The 22,228-nt window shown below is 38.5% G+C and overlaps 1 protein-coding gene across 1 annotated transcript in view; it reads left to right on the top strand.

Annotated features, from left to right (window-relative positions):
* Positions 1 to 22,228, top strand: part of ADAMTSL1 (ADAMTS like 1) — an 898,927-nt gene that overhangs the window by 564,936 nt on the left and 311,763 nt on the right. The window contains exon 4 of the mRNA XM_012813071.2: positions 20,367 to 20,412. Within this exon, the coding sequence (XP_012668525.2) occupies positions 20,367 to 20,412 (46 nt within the window). The remainder of the gene's footprint in view (positions 1 to 20,366; positions 20,413 to 22,228) is intronic.

Below are 22,228 nucleotides of genomic sequence, written 5' to 3'. Positions count from 1 at the left end.
CCTTGATTGCCTTTTCTTCCCTAATTGCGATGGCTAAAACTTCCATTATGATGTTAAAGAGCAACGGAGACAATGGGCACCCTTGCCTAGTTCCTGATCTGAGTGGAAATGATTTCAGTTTAACTCCATTCAATACAAATGTACATTTTCTAATTATGAAAGGACTATTTACACATATATTTTGACACCATTCTCCAGGAGGGTTTTTTGTGTGTGGTAACTTTAGGCTGAACTACCTGATTCTGATCGTCTTGAGACAAACAACATACAGATTGACTCAGATGTTCAGCCAATGACTGTAGTGGGCTTTCTGGGACAGCTCCTCTTAGACCTCTATACCCTAATGAGTTAAGTCTCCCAGCTACAGATTTTAAAAGGAAGAAAACTAAGAATGTATTATCATCTCTGGAGGTATGATTCTAAAAAATCTGCATCTCCAAGATAATTTAAAGTTCCACGATGACCAAGTTAATGCCCTTGTAATACCAAATAAGGATGTTTTGTTGTTAAATTTTCAGAGAGCTTGTGATGGTAACTTTAAACTAACTCAGGTTTTATATAAAGCACACAGTCATTTTCTAGAAAGCATCAGATGGTGTAACAAAAAAAATGCTATCATTTAATAGTTATGATTCTGCTATGAATGCTGTGTTGTGTTTTTCAAAATGAGGCATGTCGATAAGCACGTGTCAACTATAAAATTAGTTTTAAGTCTTGAAGCTAAACACAAATCTCACAACATACCTGTCCCCAAATTATGAGAATCAAATACCTTCTAAATCCAGCCTAAAAATTCATCTGGGGCTATATTTAAGCAATGATTCAATTACATTTAAGTGATAATGAGAAAATGTTAAAATGTATTTGTATAGAAAATATAATTCATTTCCAAAAAAAATCTAAAATCTGCTATTGCAGAGAACTCACTCCGGCAGGAGCCTTCCACAGACACTGGTCAGGCCCACATATCCAAGAGGAGTCCCTACTCTAAGGATCAGTGGGCCACGATCAAAATTCAGTTCTCTTTGCCATGGGCCTATTGTTTAGAATCTGAATTTACCAGACGTTTCTTAGTATATCCTTGACTTTCTCTTTCTGCCACTTCATATCATTTCATGAGTTTTATAAAAAGGATTTTAACCCCTGTATCTTCTCTTTTTTGATTTATGTGGAATGACAATATAAAGAAAGTCTCCTTTGATATCTAAAGAGAATCATTCATTGGATGATTTCCATCCTTCTCCCTAAATAGTTTCAATGCATTTCCTCAGCATATTGGAAGGAAGTATAATAACTTTTCGTTATCAAAATACTAAGTTGTCAAACACCTAAGATGCTATTTGTATTCTTTTTATTTTTTTCAATCAAGATCTTTCACTATTAACAGCAATATCTGGGTATATAGCCTCCTATTTCAAAAAACTAAGCTTTCAAAAGAGTTAATGGAGAGACCAAGATTCAAAGTCTTCATTTTCATCCTTGTTTAAAAAATTTTAATTTTCATTAAAATAGATAACTCTAAGCAGCAATAAATGGTAAATAAGTATACTAATGAAAACAAAACGTAATGTTAATAAGGTATATTCTAATATTATCTCATTATTACTTAAATGTAATTAAATTGTTTAAACATAGCCCCAGATCAGTCTTTAGGCTGGATTCAGAATACATTTCACTCTCATAATTTAGAGACAGGTATATTGTGAAATTTGTGTTCAGCTTCAAGACTTAAAACAAATTTGATATTACAAGTTTTCAAGTTGTTCTCCCACAACAACCAATTACAACTAATCTAGTACTAGCAAGGATCTATTCTTTTTACTCACCTGAGATTCTTGGTTCTAAGGGAAGCACTAATTGATGCATCAGTTATCCAGTCCACAACAATGCTGTATAGAAACCACTAAACCTCATAAATATAAGATAAGGGATCACTGCTTGCCTGGGGGCTCTGATGACCTTGGATGGTCTTGATCACATGTCTAGCTGCTGGCTCATCTAGGTGGGTTTCATTTTGGCAAGCTGGAGAAACTCATTTCTGTTCCACTTGTCCCTCACTTCCCAGCAGGGTGGCCTAGGCAGATTCCCATGGTGGCAGCCACAGTGAGAAAGAGAGAGCAATTCTCAATGCCAAAGCCCCTTTCAAGCCTCTATGGCATGTTTGCCAGTATCCTACTGGCCAAACCCAGCCACCTGTCAAGTCCAATATCAGAGTGGAAGAGCAAAAATGCTCAACTCGCAGTGCTCAGTGCTGGGGAAGAGCAGGAGATTCAGGGAAGGTAAAAAATTGGGACCCTTTTTGCAGCCTACCATAAATGGTCTTCTGTGGCTTTCTTAGTCGTTTTTAATGAACTAATGAACCTAATGGGCTCTCTCTTAACGGTCCATTCCAGATTTAAGCATCTGAATTCAATCCCATCACCTTATACATTTGGGAAAGAACAGAAGTTATGAGTGTATATATCCGTAGAGGCTCAGTGGGTAACTGGAATGTGTAGTCTAATGACATTTAAATTCTGTCCAAATAAATCCCACCCACCAGATGAATTAACCTACCAGGCCAATTTTCCAGCCCTGGTAATATGATCTCTTAGGTCTTTCAGGTCTGATTTTTTTTTAAGTCTATCAGTTAATAATTATTCTGTTCCCAATGTGATAAAACTGTAAAGAGAGCTAAATTATCCAGATTTTATGGAATAAATGACAACTTCTGGAGTCAATTATGTTCCCTGATGTATTAAGAGTTTGTGAGAAGCTTGGTTAACCTTCTTAGTGGAGAATACCTTTTCTGAGACATCTTTTGATGGTCCCAGAAAAAAAAATCAATGGAAGAAAAATGGAATGAAAATGTATAGAAAGGTCAACTATAAAAGCCTTTATTCTCAACTAGCAATGCTTTGTGCTGGGGGAAAAGCCCCGACCCAGGGGCTACTGAGCAGAGTTCTTTCCTTGGCTTCTCCCCCATCTTTTTTTCAGAGGCTTGCAGAAAGGAGGCACTGCTTGACTTTCCCACATTGGAACACTGATAATTGCTGTTCCCTATAATTCTGGTTTGAGCATAAAGGAAGACACTGAATAAACATCATCTACCACTATCACTAATTTCTATAAGATTGTATTAAGTTTCATTGAGTAATTCTGATAATGCATCACCTCATGGAACATAATATCTGCTTTTGTCTTTCACTAATTAGAAAAAAGACTATAACTACTTGTACTTGATGATGGTCCTTTATTTCAAGTGAATTAACAATGGGTCACCTGCTCCTTGTCTCTCTGATTCTTCACCCCAAACAAAATATTCTCAAATAATATTTCTAGTGAACTCATGTCTAACTTTTTAAAAACATTCATTTATCTGTGAGAGCTCCAGGTTTATCTCCAGCCAGTTTAATTAGCTTTGCCCATAAAGAATTCCAAAGACACGAGGCAGTTTGCACTGTGCGAATATTGTCTGTATCACTGTTAGGTTGATGCTGGTTCATTTGATACAGCAATAGGCCAAATAACAGGATGGTCTTATGTGTGGTGTTAACCTTTGCATTAGTGAAAAGGTTACGTATTTTATGTTCTGAAATCCTAAATTAATCTAGTGAATAATATAATTTAATGGATTAACACTATAGATTAATTAATGTGTTAAGGGTATGAATTTTTTTTTAAATCTCAACTAATTAAATGATGGGTTCAGTGGCTTCATAACTATCCAGATAGCAAAAAAAAGTCTATTTATAAAGGACAACAGCATTTTTAAAGTTAAGAAATTTTAAATTATATCTTTGAGTTGAATGCAAATTTTTTCAGTCGAATAAAATTATTAGATGTGCAAGAGATAAAACGCATCACACGGGAGGGTGCCTAAGTAAAGTAACATTACAGTATTATTACAAAGGCATGCGGCTGCCAGAATGCTGTCAACATAAACACAGAAAGATTAAAATAAATAGCCCGAGGAGTCTTAGTCCCCAGCAATGGGAAAGATCATTCTAAACTTCTCATTTCATAGGAATTATGCTAAGGGATAGTAAGCTAACTTCTCTGATTTTTAATTGCAAACACAAATGTTCTCCCACGAAAATACTGACATACTACTATAAGCTTTAGTTAGCAACTAATGTTTACACTATGTAATAACGAACACCGAAAGAAAATTTTCAATGGTAAGAACTGGCTTTTTAAAAAAAGTATTTTTTCTTTTAAAGGCATCTCATCACTATCATCACATCTAATTAAGGTTCACCAGACTTATTTTAAGAGGTTTTAGAACTTTCAGCTCAAAGGAGCCCCAATGCAAGATTTATCTGTTATTCTTCATCTAGTGTTGCATGCTATCGGCCTTGTTTTCCTTGGAAATATTTGCGTTTTTGTTTGAAAGAAATATATACAAGCGCGGAGTAGGTCTGACTCCTCGTGTCGTTTGTATGCGGTGGCCCTCTCGTTGTGTCAGAGGAGAGTGCACATCTGGGGACCTGAGTGTGCAGTTGCCTTCCTTTTCCTTTTTGGGTCAAAGCCTAGTCTAAATGTATTACCCAGATTTCTAATATTGCAGGTCATATATCTTAGCAGGGGGTATATTGTTCCAAGATCTGATATCCTTTCTGGAGGAGAACACGCTGAGGCCAATGACTAAATGTTTAGGACCAATTTATGGCCTGGTTTATCCCATCAACCAATCTGTGGAAATAAAAGACGATTGGAAATATATTTGGTGTCCGTAATTTTTATTTGCTGTATTGGGAATCTATAACTCTTGGCTGTCTTGGTTTGTTTATTTAAAAATTCCTTATTTGGTTTGTCCAGTAACCCTTCTAAAGTTTTTATTTCTCCTAAATTTTAATTCATTCATTAAAAAATACTTATTTAAAGCCAACTGTGCATTAGACAAGTAGTTAGTTGTTACTAAGGATAAAATTCCCAAAGGGCAAGGGTCCCAGGCATTTGCCGAAGTATTAATTTGCCCCTGAGTTTCTACTGATTATAGTTGCAAGATATTTTATATTAAGAGAATTTCCCTGTTACGTAAGACATGTGTGGAATTGGATCTTTTTGTATTTTTATCTTTATCATTAGTTTATTCTGGTAGCAGTATATCATGCTTTATTTTCCTCACTAAGTTATAACCTATGTTATAAACATCCTTTTTTTATGCCTTTATAGAAAACCCAGAAATGTTTGGTATTTTGCTTTAAAACTGCACATGCAGTATTGTTATTTCATTTCTTCAATTTGCACTTCAACTAAAGAAGAAAACTATAGGATATTAAACATCTCTAGAAAAGAATCAGGAATCTAATACCTATACCACAGAACCAAGGTTGGTAGACAGAATTGTGTTTGTGCAGAATTGATAGAAGATTTCAGACTGAGACCTGCACTGACATGGAAGAGAACATAGAGCTAATCTGTTCTGACTCTCTCTTTGGTATTCCCTTCCTCTTTATTTAAAAATTGTAGCAAGAAATTTAACATGAGATCTATCACTATAACAAAATTTTAAACATTGTTAACTATATCAACAATATTGTACATCAGATCTCTAGAATGTACTCATCTTGCATAAGGGAAACTGTACTTGTTGAGTAGTAACTCCCATTTCCCTTGGGCCCTCAGGCCCCCCTCCATTCTATTCTCTGCATCTGGGTGTTTGACTATTCTAGATACTTCATGTAAGTGGAATAGTGCAGTATGTGTCCTTTGTGTTCCTCTTATTTCAATTAACATGATGTCCTCATGTTAATCTATGAGGACAGTTTATCTATGTTTCTGCATATGGCAGAGTTTCCTTCTTTTTTAAGGCAGAGTAATATTCTATTGTACATACTTACCACGTTTTCTTAATCCATTCATCCATCAGTGGATATTTAGGTTATTTCTGTATCTTGGCTGTTGTGAGTAGTATTACAATGAATATGGGAGTATGACTATATCTATGAGATCCTGATTTCAGTTCTTATTAATAAGTATCTAAGTGGGTTTGCTGGATCATATAATATTTCATATTTTTTTTGAGGAACCTCCATACAGTTTTTCACAGCAGCTGTACCACTTTATATCCCCACCAACAATATGTACAGGTGCCAGTTTCTCCACATCCTCATCAGCACTTGATCTTTTGCTTTTTTTTTTTTTTTCCTATTTTGCCTTTGTGGGATTCAATGTGTTGATTATTTGTACAAATTTGTATTTTACATCCTACTACTTAACATAGCTTTCACCTCATTTACTTAATCACAGTGATGAGACATTTGTGTTCTATACTTGATAGATTTGACTTATACCCTTGCAGTATGCTCCATAGGTGTGGTCCTACCATTAACTCTCCCTCTATCAAACCACCCCCCCTTCCCTCCTTCATCCTGGGCTATAGTTGTGATTCATCTTTCATATGAAAGTGTGAGTGATTATGAATTGGTTTCATAGTAGTATTGTATTTCTTTTTCCATTCCTGAGATACTTTACTAATAAGAATATTTTCCAGCTCCATCCATATAAACATAAAAGAAGTAAAGTCTCCATCTTTGAGGATAGCCATCCTAACAGGCATGGGGTGATAACTCATTGTGGTTTTAACTGTATTTGTCTATTGATTAATAACATTGAGCATCTTTTCATATACTTCTTAGTCATTTGTATGTCTTCATTTGAGAACTAACTGTCTATTCAGATCCTTTATCCATTTTTAAACTGGGCTATTTGATTATTTTGTTAATGAATTAAATAGGTTCCTTATATATTTTGGATATTATCCCCTTATCAGAAATATGGCTCGCAATTATTTTCTCCCATTTAATAGGTTGCCTTTTCATTCTGTTTATTGTTTCCTTTGCTGTGCAGAATCTTTTTAGTTTGATATAGCCCCACTTTGTCTATTTTTGCTTTTGTTGACTATGCTTTAGGTGTTATAGTCAAGAAATTATTGCCGTGGGTGGCACACCTTTTGGGGGCGGGACACAATTATAAAAGGGACCTAACAAATGCAATCAGTATAACCTGGTTCTTTGTATCCTCAATGACTCTCCAACAATGGGGGTGAAGCCCTGACATCAGTTAATTTTCCAAAAGCTCTCCTACTGGTTTTAATGTGTAGCCAGGATTAGAACTTCTGCTCTATTCAAGGAGATGAAAGTGAAACCATGAGGTGTCTCTCCAGCTCCCTGGGAATTTAGAGGTTAGGATAATGAAGGGAAAACCCCAGAATTTTCTGATAAAGCAACTTTTTTCTATTAAAATTTCTCACTCATGTTTCTGTGACCCAGTCTGCCAGGTGGGAAGGTCATGGATATAGCCACGGGTACCAGTGTGTTAAGACTTTAAAAGGGTCGATCAGCCAAGGTACCACATGAGTGGGAGGAATGACTTCTCAAGGTAGATATACAGTTGTCCAGTTTTAGTCAAAGTCAACCTATACCATGTGGTACATGTACTAGATGATTTTTGACATTCTCTTTCATTCCATTATTATTAAGCTTATAAATATGATCCTTTACATTTTCAGCTTTTTAGTTAGTGTCCAGCGATTCTTGAATAGTGTATGCAAATTCTTTGATACTCACCGTCCATTGATACCATGAAGCTTCTGATCCATGGATTTGGGTTTAACCTTCCACCTTCAATTCAGCATTCATCCCACCAACTCCTCCCTCCCCTCAACCACCAAAAATGGAAAGGCATTCTAATACTACTTGAATTCTTTTATTTCCTTTGCTTGGATCCAATTTGTAGAAAATAGAGTTATCTAGCCCTAACTGTTTTACTTATTTTTTTTTATTTTTTTACTAAATCATATCTGTGTACATTCTTTAAAATTATTTTTTCTTGCAGTTTTTGGCCAGGGCTTGGTTTGAACCCACCACCTCCAGTATAGGGGGCCGGCACCCCACTCCTTTGAGCCCTAGGCGCCGCCCCTAGCCCTAACTGTTTTTGCTTAGTTTCAATCTGAGACAGATACCAGATGTTGAGAGAAAAAGGAGGGAGTTCAGAATTGCAAATCATGGGGGATAAATGCTTCACCTGAAGGCAAGAAGAATGACTATAAAACAATTGGCGATGCCAGATTCACACGTGATCATTATCCAAAGCCATGATTGCGTATATCCACCTCCAATAGCCGCAGAGCCCATCCCTATTTTTGAGCTTTGGGGTAGGACTCCCTGCGCAAGATAAACTTCTTCTGGTGGGAGAGAGCCACGTGTTGTGGGAACCAGAACTTACAGTAGTAACTTTCTTTGCCTACTTTGTGAATTGTGCCTTTTTATTTTTTATCTAACTACTGATTTTCAATTTTGGCACCACTTAATTCTAGCTGTGTGATATTAGACTGGAGTTTGGTCTCTCTGGATTAAGTTTGCTCATCTGTGAAGTCAGAAGGGCAGTGCCAGGAACAGAACAAGTGTCTAATAAATATTTGTCAGAGAGATACCCACGGCGCCCTTCAACTTAAAGTTGAACTATGTTACCCTGCAGAAGAGATGCTTTCTCCCCCAGATCTGCAGTCACAGCTCGTGCTGCTGCTGCACAGGAGGAGGAGCAAAAGCTGCTCTTACTATAAATGGCTTAAAGAAAGTTAGGATTCTCCCGACCCCGTTTTGCAATGGACATCTGGGTGACATGCAAGGATAGAAGAACTTTAGTCTCTAGCCAAAATAATTTATAAATTCCCAACTCGAGGGTTGTATCGGGTGAGGTTGTTAGAATCCCAGCGTTTCATAATATACATTTTCCTCATGGGGAAGATGGAAAAGTTGGACTTGATGTTGCTAAAACACATTTGTTTTTATTCTCATTCTTTGCCTCTTTTGGCTACTGAGCAAATGTAAGATCATTTGCAAACCTCATGGCATGTGTGTATGTACTGCAAAGTGCGTGTCCTTCCTAGAGGATCATAAGCCAAAGGCAGCACTCCCCCGGCCCCCACGGCTAGCCAGCTTCCAGAGGGAACAAATGCATTGCAATGGCAAACACAGCTTAGAGTAAATATATGAAAATAAACGTGTCCATTAAAAGGAGCCAAAAGTTTCTTTCCTTTGGTAGCTATTTGGTTTCATTTTCAAGTTTGCATCTCTAGCTGATTATAGAAAGATTTTAATCAGGTTTCAGTGTTCAAAAGTTAGAATAAATGTGAGGCTGAAAGTTCTCCATAGCCTGAAATTATGTTTATAGCATTTCCTTCTCTTGTATTCTTCTATTAGCTCCCTCCTCTCCTCCCTCCCTCCCTTCCTCCCTCCCTTCCTCCCTCCCTTTCTCCCTTCCTTCCTGCCTTCCTCCCTCCCTCCCTTTCTTCCTTCCTTCCTCCCTTTCTTCTTCCCTCCCTTCCTCTTTCCCTCCCTCTCTTCCTTCCTTCCTCCCTTCCTTCTTCCCTCCCTTCCTCTTTCCCTCCCTCCCTCCCTCCCTTTTCATGAAATGCTTGTAGAGTGCTAACTGCCTAGGAACTGTGGCTCAGAGATCAAACACACAGACCACAGGGGAGAAAAGCAAATAAAGAGATAAAATACAGCTTTCTAAAAGTGAAAAGAGGCCTGGGCGGCTACAGGACTGTGTCCTAGTCCTTTAAAGCGCTGGGCACTTGGCTGCTTCTGTGCCTCCTCTCCGGACAAGCTACCCAACTTTGACGCCCCTCCCTCCCCAAGTTCCCCTATTATTTAAAGCCACCTTCATCTGTGCCCCTGAGAATCCCTGTGCTGTTTGTAAGGTATTCTGGTTACACCCACCCTAGTCACCTTTCCAGAGTCTAGTTCTGTTGTATTATTTGTATGGCTGCCCCTCCTCAGACTGTCAGTGCCGTGCATGTGGGTTTTATTTTCCTTTTCTTTAGCTCTTTCTGCCTTGCGCAGAGCAGGTATCCAGTCACCACTGGATGGATTTGCTGAATTGGATCTAGGGCAGTACTTTAGGAAGTAAGAAGAGGGAGGAAGGGCTGAATCTCAAATTCTCCTTTCCCCAGCACATTCTTGGTTCTCCTATGGCTCCTACAGCAGTGGCCCCAACCTTTTTGACCCTGGTGACTGGTTTCACAGAAAATGATTTTTCCCCAGACTTGGTGTGGTGGTGGTGGTTTTGGTCTGAGTCTGCAAGCAGTTGATTGATTATGGTCTCTGTGCAGTTAGATCTCTGTGCTAATGATAATCCATATTTGCAGCCACTGCCCAGAGCTAGCATCACCACCTCAGCCCCACCTCAGGTCATCAGGCATTGGATTCTCATAAGGAGAGCACCACTTAGTCCCTCACATGCACTGTTGGGGTTCACACTCTAATGGCCCCGCTGATCCAACAGGAGGCAGAGCTCAGGCAGCTTTGCAAGCAATAGTGGCAGCTGCAAATACAGATGAAGCTTTGCTCTTCCCCACCGCTCATCTCCCACCGTGTGGCCCAGTTCCTAACAGGCCATAGACCCATAAGAGCCCATTGCTTGGGGGCTAGGGACCACAGTCCTATAGGGCATCCTCCCCTAGGTATTTTCATATTTTCATTGTAAGTTATTACCCACTCATCAACCTCTCCCTTTTCCAAATTCCTTCTGTATTTCGTATTCAGATCATACCCATGAGTTATTCACCAGGCATTATACTGCGTATGTTCTATTCTGATTCATGTGGATTTGTTCCAAGTAAATTATAACTCTGATAAGAGTCAGGGAAGTCATCACTTTCTAATCTTTCACAGCACCTTGCTTAGTGCTGGTTTAGATTAGATGCTCAATAAACAAGTGAAGTGACTGGGAATCGGGAGGCATTACACATAAGCTTGTTCACCAGGGAGCACTGCCCAGGGGCTGGTTGGCAGGTGACTGCACACTGTCTCGTTAGATTGTCTAAGCAACAGGCTCAGAGCAGTTTCTGGCTTCATTAGGAGCCGAGAGTGATCTTTCTGGTTTACGGTGTCATTGTTTTGCTTTCTTCTTTTTGGAGCACATGACGACACTCCTCATTTTCGTAATGCCAGCCCACTTTTGAGAAACTGGATGCTCTGTTGTAGCCTGTCTTTCCTTGAAGAACAGGCAGAGATATGTAAAATCATACTTGTTTGGGGGGAAAAAAATTGGCAGTGATTTCTCTCGTTGTAATTTAGAACATACCAAACACTCAAAATAGCAAATAAACCAACTTGAATCTCAGAACACAAACTCCCAAATCCAGCCTATAATATTCTCTCATGGCTCTAAATTTTAATTTAATCGTTCTGCAGCTTCTTAACTGTGGCTCAAAAATGTGTAAAAGTACAGAGATGCTTTCTCCATCTGGCCAAGAGAAGGTCAACTAACCAAAGAGGATGTTGTCTTAGAATGTTTTCCCCAAACCTATATAACCTCCACTTATATTGAATTTAGTCTCCACATTACGTTTTAGTAACTCTCTCCTTATGCATAAATCAAGGTTTCTAAGTTGGCCCTCTCCACTCCTCTCCTCTCCTCTCCCCTCTTCTCATTAGAATGTTTTTATGATGATAAATTAGTATAGAGCCAGAGTGTTGAATTATAAAACTGAAGTCACAAAAATGTTATCTTTGCCAAAGAAACACTTTCAAGTCTAGTTCACAACTTACAGCACCTTTTTTTTGAGACAGAGCCTCAAGCTGTCACCCTGGGTAGAGTGCTGGGGCATCATAGCTGACAGCATGACAGCAACCTCCAACTCCTGGGATCAAGCAGTTCTCCTGCCTCTGCCTCCCAAGAGCTGGGACTACAGGCACCCACCCCAATGCCTGGCTATTTTTTGGTTGTAGCCATCATTGTTGTTTGGTGGGCCCACACTGGATTCGAACCCGCCAGCTCAGGTGTATGTGGCTGGCGCCTTAGCCACTTGAGCCACAGGTGCCAAGCCAATATAGAACCATTTTTTGTTGTTTTATTTTTTTATTTTTATTTATTTATTTTTTTGAGGCACAATCTTTGCCTATTTCCCTGGCTAGAGTACAGTGATATCATAATAACTCACATCAACCTCAAACTCCTGAGCTTAAGCAATCCTCCTGCTTCAGCCTCCCAAGTAGCTGGAACTATAGCTGCTAACCACTATGCCTCACTAGTTTTTCTACTTTTAGTAGAGATGAAGTCTCACTCTTGTTCAGGCTTGTCTCCTGGCTCAAGTGATCCTCCCTCCCGCCTTGGCTTCCCTGAGTGCTAAGATTACAGGTGTGAGCCCCCAGACCCAGCCAGCACCATTTTCAAATCTGAGCTTCCACTGTCCCCTAATCAGTTTTAAATTGCTTTGAAAATGAAATTTATGGCCAACTCTTCTTTTGGCTCATGAGTTCCCTGTTAGAGCCTCTGACAGACTGGGAAAAACTGGTATGGCACCAGCGCTGTGTTCCCAGCCAGCTCACCTACTGATGGATGACACCTGGCAGAAGGCCTCCTTGTTGTTTGTTGTATTTTTACAACAGAAAGCATTTTCAAAAGCTACATTTATCAAGTTGTCATAATAATTTGGCTTGTATATCTATCTATTCAGAAAAAAATAATAAATCTCTCCCTTAGTGCTGATCTGTTTGAGCCATGTGATGTATCACACGCAGAGGCAGCAGTGGGAAGCTGCTTCTGCATGGGATTCAGGAACCTTTCAACTGCTTAGGAGAAAGAGACATTTTTTATGTCTGCTTTTGGAAGTCCCAAAGCACCAAGGACCTCTGTCTCTTCTTTTCTACTGGTGGTTGTGTATACTGCGGAGACATTGTTTCTAAGAATTTGAGTGGTTTTGTCCAATGAAGGAGATTTAATCTGAAATGGGGAGGAGGGGATTATGAACATTAGCCACAGAGAGGGTAAAGAACACCTTTAAATACTTAAGACCAGTTTTTCATAGGCAGGTCTTACCAGATTAAACACTACTTGCTACGGAGACTCTTGTAAGCCAATTTCTAATTATTTGAAGAAGATGGTTGTCTCGAAGCCGGTGGAGAGTAGAAAGTAAAAAGTGCTTCCTGTTGTGCAGAATGCATACACCTTCCTTAGATGTTTGTGAAGAACAATTCAAGCCTATTAATATTAGTGCAGTGCTCATTAGGGACGTATCTCCAATCATTTGGAGGTAGAATACACAATGGAGACACGGCATGATCAAGGTTATCTGTAGATACTTTCGAAGAAAAGACAGTGCTGGGCGGCACCTGTGGCTCAAAGGAGTAGGGCGCTGGCCCCATATGCTGGAGGTGGCAGGGTCAAACCCAGCACGGGCAAAAAGGAAAAAAAAAAAAGAAAAGACAGCGCTAAAATGACTCCTCTTATCGAGGTCAAGCTCCCATCAGATAATGTTACCACATAAACAAGTTTTACTTTGGTTTTTGTTTAAGACTCTATGAATTAGAATTAAATAACAATGATTGTAAACACAGAATGAAATGTAAACTATTCAAGAATGACTTTTGTTGAGCATAAGGGTGAATGAAGTAGACCTAAGGGAAAGATGAGAGCTACTCCTTCATCTAATGCCTCTTTCCTTCCCAGGCAACAAGCCACCTGTTCTGCGTGGATTCCAGTTCTACTCACTAGGTTTTCAGCTGCCACGTAGAGCCCTAGATGATGATGGTTGAGTTTTAGACACAAGGCCTGTAGGTTCACATAGTTTCCTTTTCCATAACCGAGTGGACTGGAATCAAGTTTTTCCCAAAAGAACCTCTTACAGTCGTGTGTCTGTGAAAATGAAAAGCAATGTGACAGTCCATTTGCACTCAGCGTCCTCAGGTCTTCTTAGAATTTGTTATTCTTCCTAAGGTCTTTGTAAAAAGCCCCAGAAATGTGGAAATCTTTTAACTGTCTCTGAGGGGGCAACCTCCTGCTGTCTCGCTCCAGTGAGTACCTGAAATCGCTCATGTGAAATGAAGGAGGAAAAAGATGCTCTAGTCTAGCGGGATGCGACCCCCCTGCCGTGACACAGGTGGGCTTGGCCTGTCTATCTGTAGTCATTATACACTGGAACCCACGGTCTAAACGGCCCAGGGTCCTTCTGCCTTGAATTGCTGACGTGTCTTTACATCTCTTGCCTTGTAAAGAGCTCATGGTTTCCTTCTAGGTGACTAAAAGAGAATATGTAAGCAGATGGACTGTCCTGTTTTCAAATTTGCCTGTGAGTCCATATTTGAAAGGCGTATGGTATTCAGGGAAATACGGTAAGCTGTCCTTCCTGAGCAACATTCTTTGCTTTTTGGAATCAAAGATAAAGCCTGAGGACTTCTGAACCTAATACAACTGAAATCGTCCCTGGGAACCCCAGAGTTATAAATACTCAGTTATCAGATTTTCTTAAAACTCTTCACTGACACGAGGTATCAGTCTGATTATGTTGCCAGAAGCATCTTTCTGCTTAGGGAGGCAATGAGAAGAATTTTAAGGTAAAGGAAAGATAAATTGAATATATCCCCCCTTTTAAAAAGACTTATGTGAGGAGGGAGGCGGGAAGAAGCAGCAGCCAACCAGTTGCTCACCCTAGCAAAAAAGCTTTTAATTTTTCTAAAGTTCTTAAATCATGATAATTGAAACTAAGGATTTCATTGAAACTAAACATTAGGATTTTAAGTACTGGAAGAGTTTAGATGTTTTGTTGTATGTAAATGAGAGACAAAGGATGTATGAAGCCTATACTAATCTCATAAGTGGATTAAAGTCTGGATAATTCATAAATAATAGCCAAAGGCGATTTCCATTTTTGAGAGAAGGGATTAAGTCAAAATAAGTGACAGGCTAGGAGAAAATGCTGAAATCAATAAGGAACTTTCTATACATATTTGGATTGGAAGTTCCTCTAAGATTTGCATTTCGATGTTTCCTACTTGAGCCAGTTTCTGAGTCCATAATCAGTACAGTACTATGTCACTAGCCACAGTCCTGTGCCTGTCTTACAGTTCGCATTCAGAGAGTGCATTTACTTAATGCCTCTGTTATCAGTATTCTACAATGTTCCTCCGACACCATTTTGGACTAAAATTTCTAACATTTATTTTCTCCTCTGAGGTGGATTTTGCTTTGTTTAAGAGTGAAAGAAACCACTCAGCTGTTTTATATTAATGAACTGTTTTTAAAAAGAGAAAGAAAATATTTTTTACTGCTTAATGCTCAGATGAGGGTTTTGTGCCCAAATAAATGCCTTGGATGAAGAAATTCACCCTTGGCAGGAATTAAATCCTTGCAGTGGAGTAGTCACTTTGCTACTTGTGCAAAATGTATCTTTAGATTTAACACATTTAAACTTTTAAAATGCATAAGCTTCTCTTCCCTAAAGTTCTTATTTTACTGATGAGCGTGCTTTTCCTGGAGATGTTTCAGTGTGTGTCTAGGTGTGCTGGAAGTGGATTTACCAGCGCTGAGCAGCAGCTGATAAAGTGGGATAGCAGCAATACCGTGCCGCTAATCCCCAGGCCAGCCTCCTGCGGAGCTTCCCGGAGTTTCCATGTTTAGTGTATTAGTATATCTTGAGCACATCCTATTTCTTTTCTTATTGTTTGATATCATTTGGAGCTAGCCAAACCTGGATTTCAGTCTCTGGTTGTCTTTTTTTTCCTGTGTTTATAGCTTCAAGCTGCTGTAGACTCCTTAGCCTCAGTTTTCTCATCTATTAAGTAGGAATAATAAAAATCTGCAGAGTTGTTGGAAAACTAGAGACACTACATATAGAATACCTAACACCGAAGGAGATGTTCCTTATTGATTTCAGCATTTTCTTCTAGCCAGTCACTTATTTCGACTTAATCCCTTCTCTCAAAAATGGAAATCGCCTTTAGCTATTATTTATGAATTATTCAGGCACTGGATGGATAGCAGAGGCTGGTGTCTCTGCTGTTACCCACAGTTTGATCGTGTCTGTCAATAATGAGTGCCTTGCCAGATGTAAGCATTACTACTTCGATATGTTTCAGCCAAATTAAATAAGCTCTCAATAAAAATTCCTACAGTATAGCAGAGGGAAGACAGTTCAGAGGCCTTAATAAGTCATTTGCAAATCGATATTAGCTATTAGACAATTACAAGATATTCTTCAGAAATAATCACAAGTGTTTTTTATTTGCTTTGTTTTTGCTTTGTTTTGCATTTTCCAAATAATGCTTTAACTAAATCTTTCACATTATATGCTATACCTTCTAGTAGCCGAGGATGTTTATAAAACCTGTGTAGGTAACGACAGTTTAAAATATCTGGAAAGCGGCTCATTTAAATTATCGAAGCAAGTATGTGTCTGCTCTGTTTGTTTTGTAAGCAATATCTCTGGGCTAACCCCTTTGGCATTTGAACAGAGCTTTTGTGCATTATCTCAGTTGGTGATCATAACTTTCTGCCATGGCATCCCTATATCCACTGAGAGATAAGGGAACTAAGACCCTGAGAGGAGAGCAACAGGCTTGTTTATGCGAGTAGAAGAACAAAATCTGTAACCTAGATCTTCAGACTCCTAATTCAAAATTGTTTCCATTATTCCTCTCACGGATAAGAGGTTAGGGAAAGAAAATAAAATGAAGGTGAAAAATGGAAAGTATTAAGGCCTCAATAATTAACACAGAGCTCGTTTCTTTTAAAGCAAAAAGTCATCGCTGAATCTCCTCTGCTTTAACCCCTTCAGTAGCTCTCCTTTGCATATTACAAAGTTCAGAATTAGAAGATATTTCACTCAGATGCTGCCATTCCCCACATAAACCCTAAACTCAAAAAACAAGAATTGTTTGAGAATTTCTAAACACACCAGATCTTTTCATGCCTCTATGGCTTTGCTTAGTTTCTTCTTCATAAATCCTTAACTTCATTTCAAATTATATTACATTTTTACATCTGTTGTGCACACAATTAATCAAAGCCTATGTAATGCTTCCTCTGTGCTGGGTCTGTTTGAAGTGATTCACAATTACAATAATGATTCAGTTAATCCTCATACTTCCAGGAGGTAAGTAATATTATCCCATCTTATAGATGACAAACTAAGGTAGAAAAACTGAGGTAGAAAGCCAAGATTCCAGAAAGAGGAGTCGGGTTTCAAAGTGGGCACCCTTCACCACTACACTATGTTATATATGCAGCAAGAATTTCAAAATTGAAAATGTATCACATTCAGCAAACACCAATGTGTAGATGGCATGCCACCAAAGGCCTCCCAGTTGTAGAATTCATTACCTTATAAATTTACCACCATTTGGAGCCCACCTCTCACATTCTTAGACTCAGAAATCTGATATTTTTCACCAATAGTACCAAGAACAGATGCTTCTCTTGGGAGTGGACTTGTAATGACCCAACCCGTGAGCTTAATGTTTCAAACTAGAATGCCAGTTTATTTATTTACTACAAGAAATAGAACTGTCTGTCACATGGGCCAGAATATTTATGACAGCATGGCCAGCACTCTGCTTCTCAGCAGTCATGAAAATCCAGACCACTGTTGGTGAGTAGCTTGGTCACCATGGCATCATAATGAAGGGTGCTCCTCAGACGAGCTAAACATTTGTTGGCATCAGCTAGCTTAGAGTAAGCCATCTCTGTGGATATTGCAGCAGTATTGCCAATGAGACATGAAGGGCTTCAAGTTCATTGACCCTTTGTCTGGGACATTGCTGGAGCTTTTTTTGGAGCCAGGATCTTGCTGTGTTGCCCAGGCTAGAGTGCAGTGGCCTAATTGTTAGCTCACTGCAACCTCAAACTTCTGGGCTCAAGTCGAGGACTACAGGAGCAAGCTATCACACCTGGATGATGATGATGATTACTTTTTGTAGAGACAGAATCTCCTTATGTTGCCCAGGCTGGTCTTGAAATCCTGGCTACAAAAGACCCTCTTGCCTAGGCTTCCAAGATGAGGGGGTTATAGGCATGAGCCACTGCACCCAGCCCCCTTTTCTATTTTTAATGAATGGTGACATAGTCAATCTGATGCAGTCAAGTTTTTAGGTCTGGAACATTCTCTGTATTTTTAAGATAGCTTTTATGTAATTGTGTTTTCAGATAACATTTTCTTTTTGTTCACATTCTCAGGACCTAACACAAATACAATATAGCATTTCTTCCACTGAATTACAATTGTATAATTAATTTTCTTAGTAATAAAAACTAAGTTATATTCATTCTTCATTCCTCTTTGTATTCTTCATAGTAATTTCATTGCTCAGCACATAATAGAAGCTCTGTGGATGTTTGCTGAACAAAAAAATGAATTAAGAGGCATTAAGACATTGCAATTATGAGCGTGAGCTCTGAAGCTGCATGGTCTGGTGTCAAATCTCAGCTCTGCAACTTAATAATTGTGTGATTTGGGCAATTTACTTAGCTTTTCTAAGCTTCAGTTTTCTCATCTGCAAAATGGATATAATAGTGGTATCCTATCTCCCAGGCTTTGGAGAAGATTGAATTAATTAACACATATAGCAAACTTAGAAATGTATTTGGGACATCACAGTTTTACCAATTAGTATAATTCTCTCAGAATTCTATAGTATATTTTTACTTACTTTTTGGAAAATGTGACTTATTTTGAAAAGAGCAGATTATTGTTATTCATAAGTTAAGCATCCTCATTAGATGTTTTAGCAAAAGTTGATTACATTTGTTCACAAGAATTCAGTAAAATATGGACTCCCGTGTATTGCTGGGGGGAGTATGTAATGGTACAACCTTTATGGAATGCAGTTTGGTGATATATGTCAAGAGCCTTACAAATGTTGATTCCTTTTAGTCCAGTACTTCCTTCCCCTTGTAGAAATTTATTCTAAATGCAAAGAAACTTGGATAAGATGTGTCTAGAGATGGCTTGTCACACTCTCATTTATAAACCCCCCAACTGTAAATTACTTATATGACAAGTAATGAAAGAATGAATATAAAAATTATGTTGGAAGAAGCCCAAGTGCCCATCAATCCACGAATAGATTAACAAACTGTGGTATATGTACACCATGGAATACTATGCAGCCATAAAGAAAGATGGAGACTTTACGTCTTTCATGTTCACATGGATGGAGTTGGGAAATGTTCTTCTGAGCAAAGTATCACAAGAATGGAAGAAAAAGTATCCAATGTACACACCCCTATTATGAAACTAATTTATACCTTTTATATGTAAGCTATAACCTATTAACAGCCTAAGAATATGGGAAGGGGGGAGGGAGAAGGGAGGGTGGAATAGGTGGAGGGAGGGGGATTGGAGGGATCACTTCTGAGGTTTATCTTACAAGGGTACAAGTGAATCTTTCTAAGAGCAGAATGTGAACGTTTTAAAATAATAACTAAGAAAATGACACGAAGGCTATGTTAACCAGTTTGATGGAAATGTTTTGGATTGTGTGTGGAAACCCCACACTGTACCCCAAAAGTGCATTAATGTACATAATTACCATTCAATAAAAAAATTATGTTATATCATTTGATGGAATATTATATAGCTCCAAAAATTGTGTCTTTTAAGTTATTTAATAGTATGGGAAAATACTTCCAAACATTTTTAAGTGGGAAAGATGTCTACAAAATTATGTAAGCAATATGATTTCCTTCATACTAGAATAGAATAAGTGAAGCAATAGTGATTATCTTTATACTTTGTGTGTGTGTGTGTGTGTGAGACAGAGTCTCACTCTGTGGCCCTGGGTAAAGTATTGTGACATCATAGCTCATAGTAAGCTCAAACTCTTAGGTTTGAGCAATCCTCTTGCCTCAGCCTCCTGAGTAACTGGGAATATAGGCATGAACCATGACACTGGCTAGTTTTTCTGTTTTTAGTAGACACAGGATCTCTCTCTTGTTCAGGCTGGTCTCGAACTACCGAGCTCAAGCAATCCACCTGTCTTGGCTTTCTAGAGTGCTAGGTTACAGGTGTGAGCTACAGCGCCTGGCCTATAGTGATTATCTTTAGATGAAGCAACTATAGGAGACTTTTTTGTCTTTTTTATAATCTTTTTCAAAACCTCTGCAATAAGCACACATTTTTTTTTTGTTTTTTTTTAATAAGCACACATTTTAGAAATAAAAGTAATTTTTCAAGAATTATGACTTTTCATGTTCTTAGAAGTGTGATTTTTTAGATATGTTTAATATCAAGCCCAATGCTTTTATCACATTCAAGATCTAAGTTTTTTCAGTGAACTATTTCTCCCATTTTATATCCAAAATAATGAAGACTGAATTCATTTAACATAAATATTTCAGAAAACCTTGCACTAATATTTATTTAGAAGCAAGGATGAATACTTAGGCTCAGTCCTTGTAGAGAATCAATTTACATATACAACTTCTTTAGATCTGCTAAATTTAGTAAATTTAGTATTAATAGTAATGCCTGAGAACCTACTTAGAAGAAAAGGGAGGCCCTTCTTCCAAGATTAAAAGGAAATATTTTTATAAGAAAATGTTTCAAATTTTGAGTCTTTTGTAAGTAGTAATGAGATTTTTTTTTTCTTTTCGTGACCTAGGAGCTGTGAAGGAAGAAATATCCGATACAGAACTTGCAGCAATGTGGTAAGCATGAGGTTCTGTGATTTTGATAATGTGTTTTTTTATCACTGAGCAGTACTAAGCAAGTTTATATCCTAAGCAAGAAATAAGTCAATTAGCATTTCAGTAAGAGTTGTTTTAATCTCATATTATACTGATTATGCAGGATTAAATTGGTATTTTTCATGTTCCTCACTTGACAAGCTTAAAGCTAATTCGACTATTTCAAAGCAAGGACTCTGTATTTGCTCTCTGCTTTCTGCCTTTTTCTATATAGGTCTCACAAGAATGAGTACAAATAATGATAAAAGGGCAACCACCTACCATTTCATGGTAGCTAATCACGCTCAGATTTGCTATTTACTATTAGCTATTTGCTAATCACACTCAGATTTGACAAACTCATTCATTCATTCAACAAATAATACCCAATGCCAACTCTTTGTGGTGCACTACACTAGTGCAGGGGTAAATACCATGTGGCCCTGTCTTAAAACATCTGTAATGTACCGAGAGAAGACAAATGTGCACATAACTGTAGTCTAGGGCAAAATATGACAAGTGCTGTAAGGAAGGAATACAGTTTGTGGTAGGTTCAAACAGGGAGAAATCCTAAGGTTAAAGGTCTTATAGCAAAAGGACATTTGAGGCAGGGTGTGCAGGGCTGTACCTGGCCCACATTGGGTGTGAGGAGATGACAGTAAGTCCAAGTGGAGGGGACATATGGGCAGGTGTGGAGACAGGAATGTTTTAGATGTGTTCTGAACACTGATTTCAGTAGAACTGAGCCCAGCAGTGTGGAAAACAAAAATTGAAAGATATTTTTGAGGTTATACCATAAAAAGATTTGAATGTTAGTCTTCCAAGTTTATACTAGTCCAGTGAATAATGGGAGTCACTAGATTAGTCTTGGAGTGAGAGAATCATGTCATGTTTCACTTCAGGGAGGTTGCTTCTGTAGTGATATGAAGGTTGTACCAGAACAGGAAAGGGGTGGGGAGTGAGAAGTAATGAGGGCTTAAGCCCAAGTAATGGTGCTGCCGGTCTGTGGTCTAAGCCACTCAGTAGGCTGAGGCAGGAGGATCCTGGGAGCCTAGGAGTTTGAGGCCAGCCAGGGAGAAATAACAAGACCCTTTAGAAAAAAAAACAAAAAGATGTAATGAGGACTTAACCCAGGAGGAAATAGATATGAGAGGGATCAAAATCGAGGTTACTCTATAAGACTTGACAAACATTGAAATCAGAGTGATACATTGAGGTGGGATATGCATATCCAGAGCTTTTGCACTGACTGATAACCTCTCCTGGGGAAGCTCTTTTGTCAGTATTTTCATGATTGCCATTTTCATTATTTGGGTCTCAGATTTCACGTCACTTCTTTGAAGTGGTTTTCATGACCACCTTATGGTTGTCCTATGACCCAGTCCCATCCCTCACAGCAGTAATTCACTTTTTACTTCCTTTATAACACTTCTCTCTACCAAAATTTATCTTTTTTGATTACTTGTTTGTCTTCTTTTTCTACACTCTAGAACTGTTGGCTACCACATGTTAGCACACAGTAGGTATTTAGTTGAATACAAAGTGAGTCTTCAGGTTTCTGGAATGGGAAGTGCCATTATCAGAAGGAATAAAGTTGGGAGGAGTTTTGGGAGAGGAAAATAATAATTTCAATTATTGAGTTTGACAAGCAGGAAGGACTAGTAATTGATATATTCACCTACACAGTGAAGCCTTAGTCTGAGAAAGAGATCAGGGCTCAAGCCACAGAAACACAAAACAAGAAACACGAAGTTTGGCAATTTAGGAGAAGCTTATTAAGCAGAAAGTATAGAATGAG

The sequence above is a fragment of the Otolemur garnettii genome, unplaced genomic scaffold (assembly GCF_000181295.1).
Source record: "Otolemur garnettii isolate 467f Iridium unplaced genomic scaffold, OtoGar3 scaffold00006, whole genome shotgun sequence".
Taxonomy (NCBI): domain Eukaryota; kingdom Metazoa; phylum Chordata; class Mammalia; order Primates; family Galagidae; genus Otolemur; species Otolemur garnettii.
The sequence above is the reverse complement of the archived record's forward strand: the minus strand, read 5'-3'. Positions and strand labels throughout refer to the sequence as shown.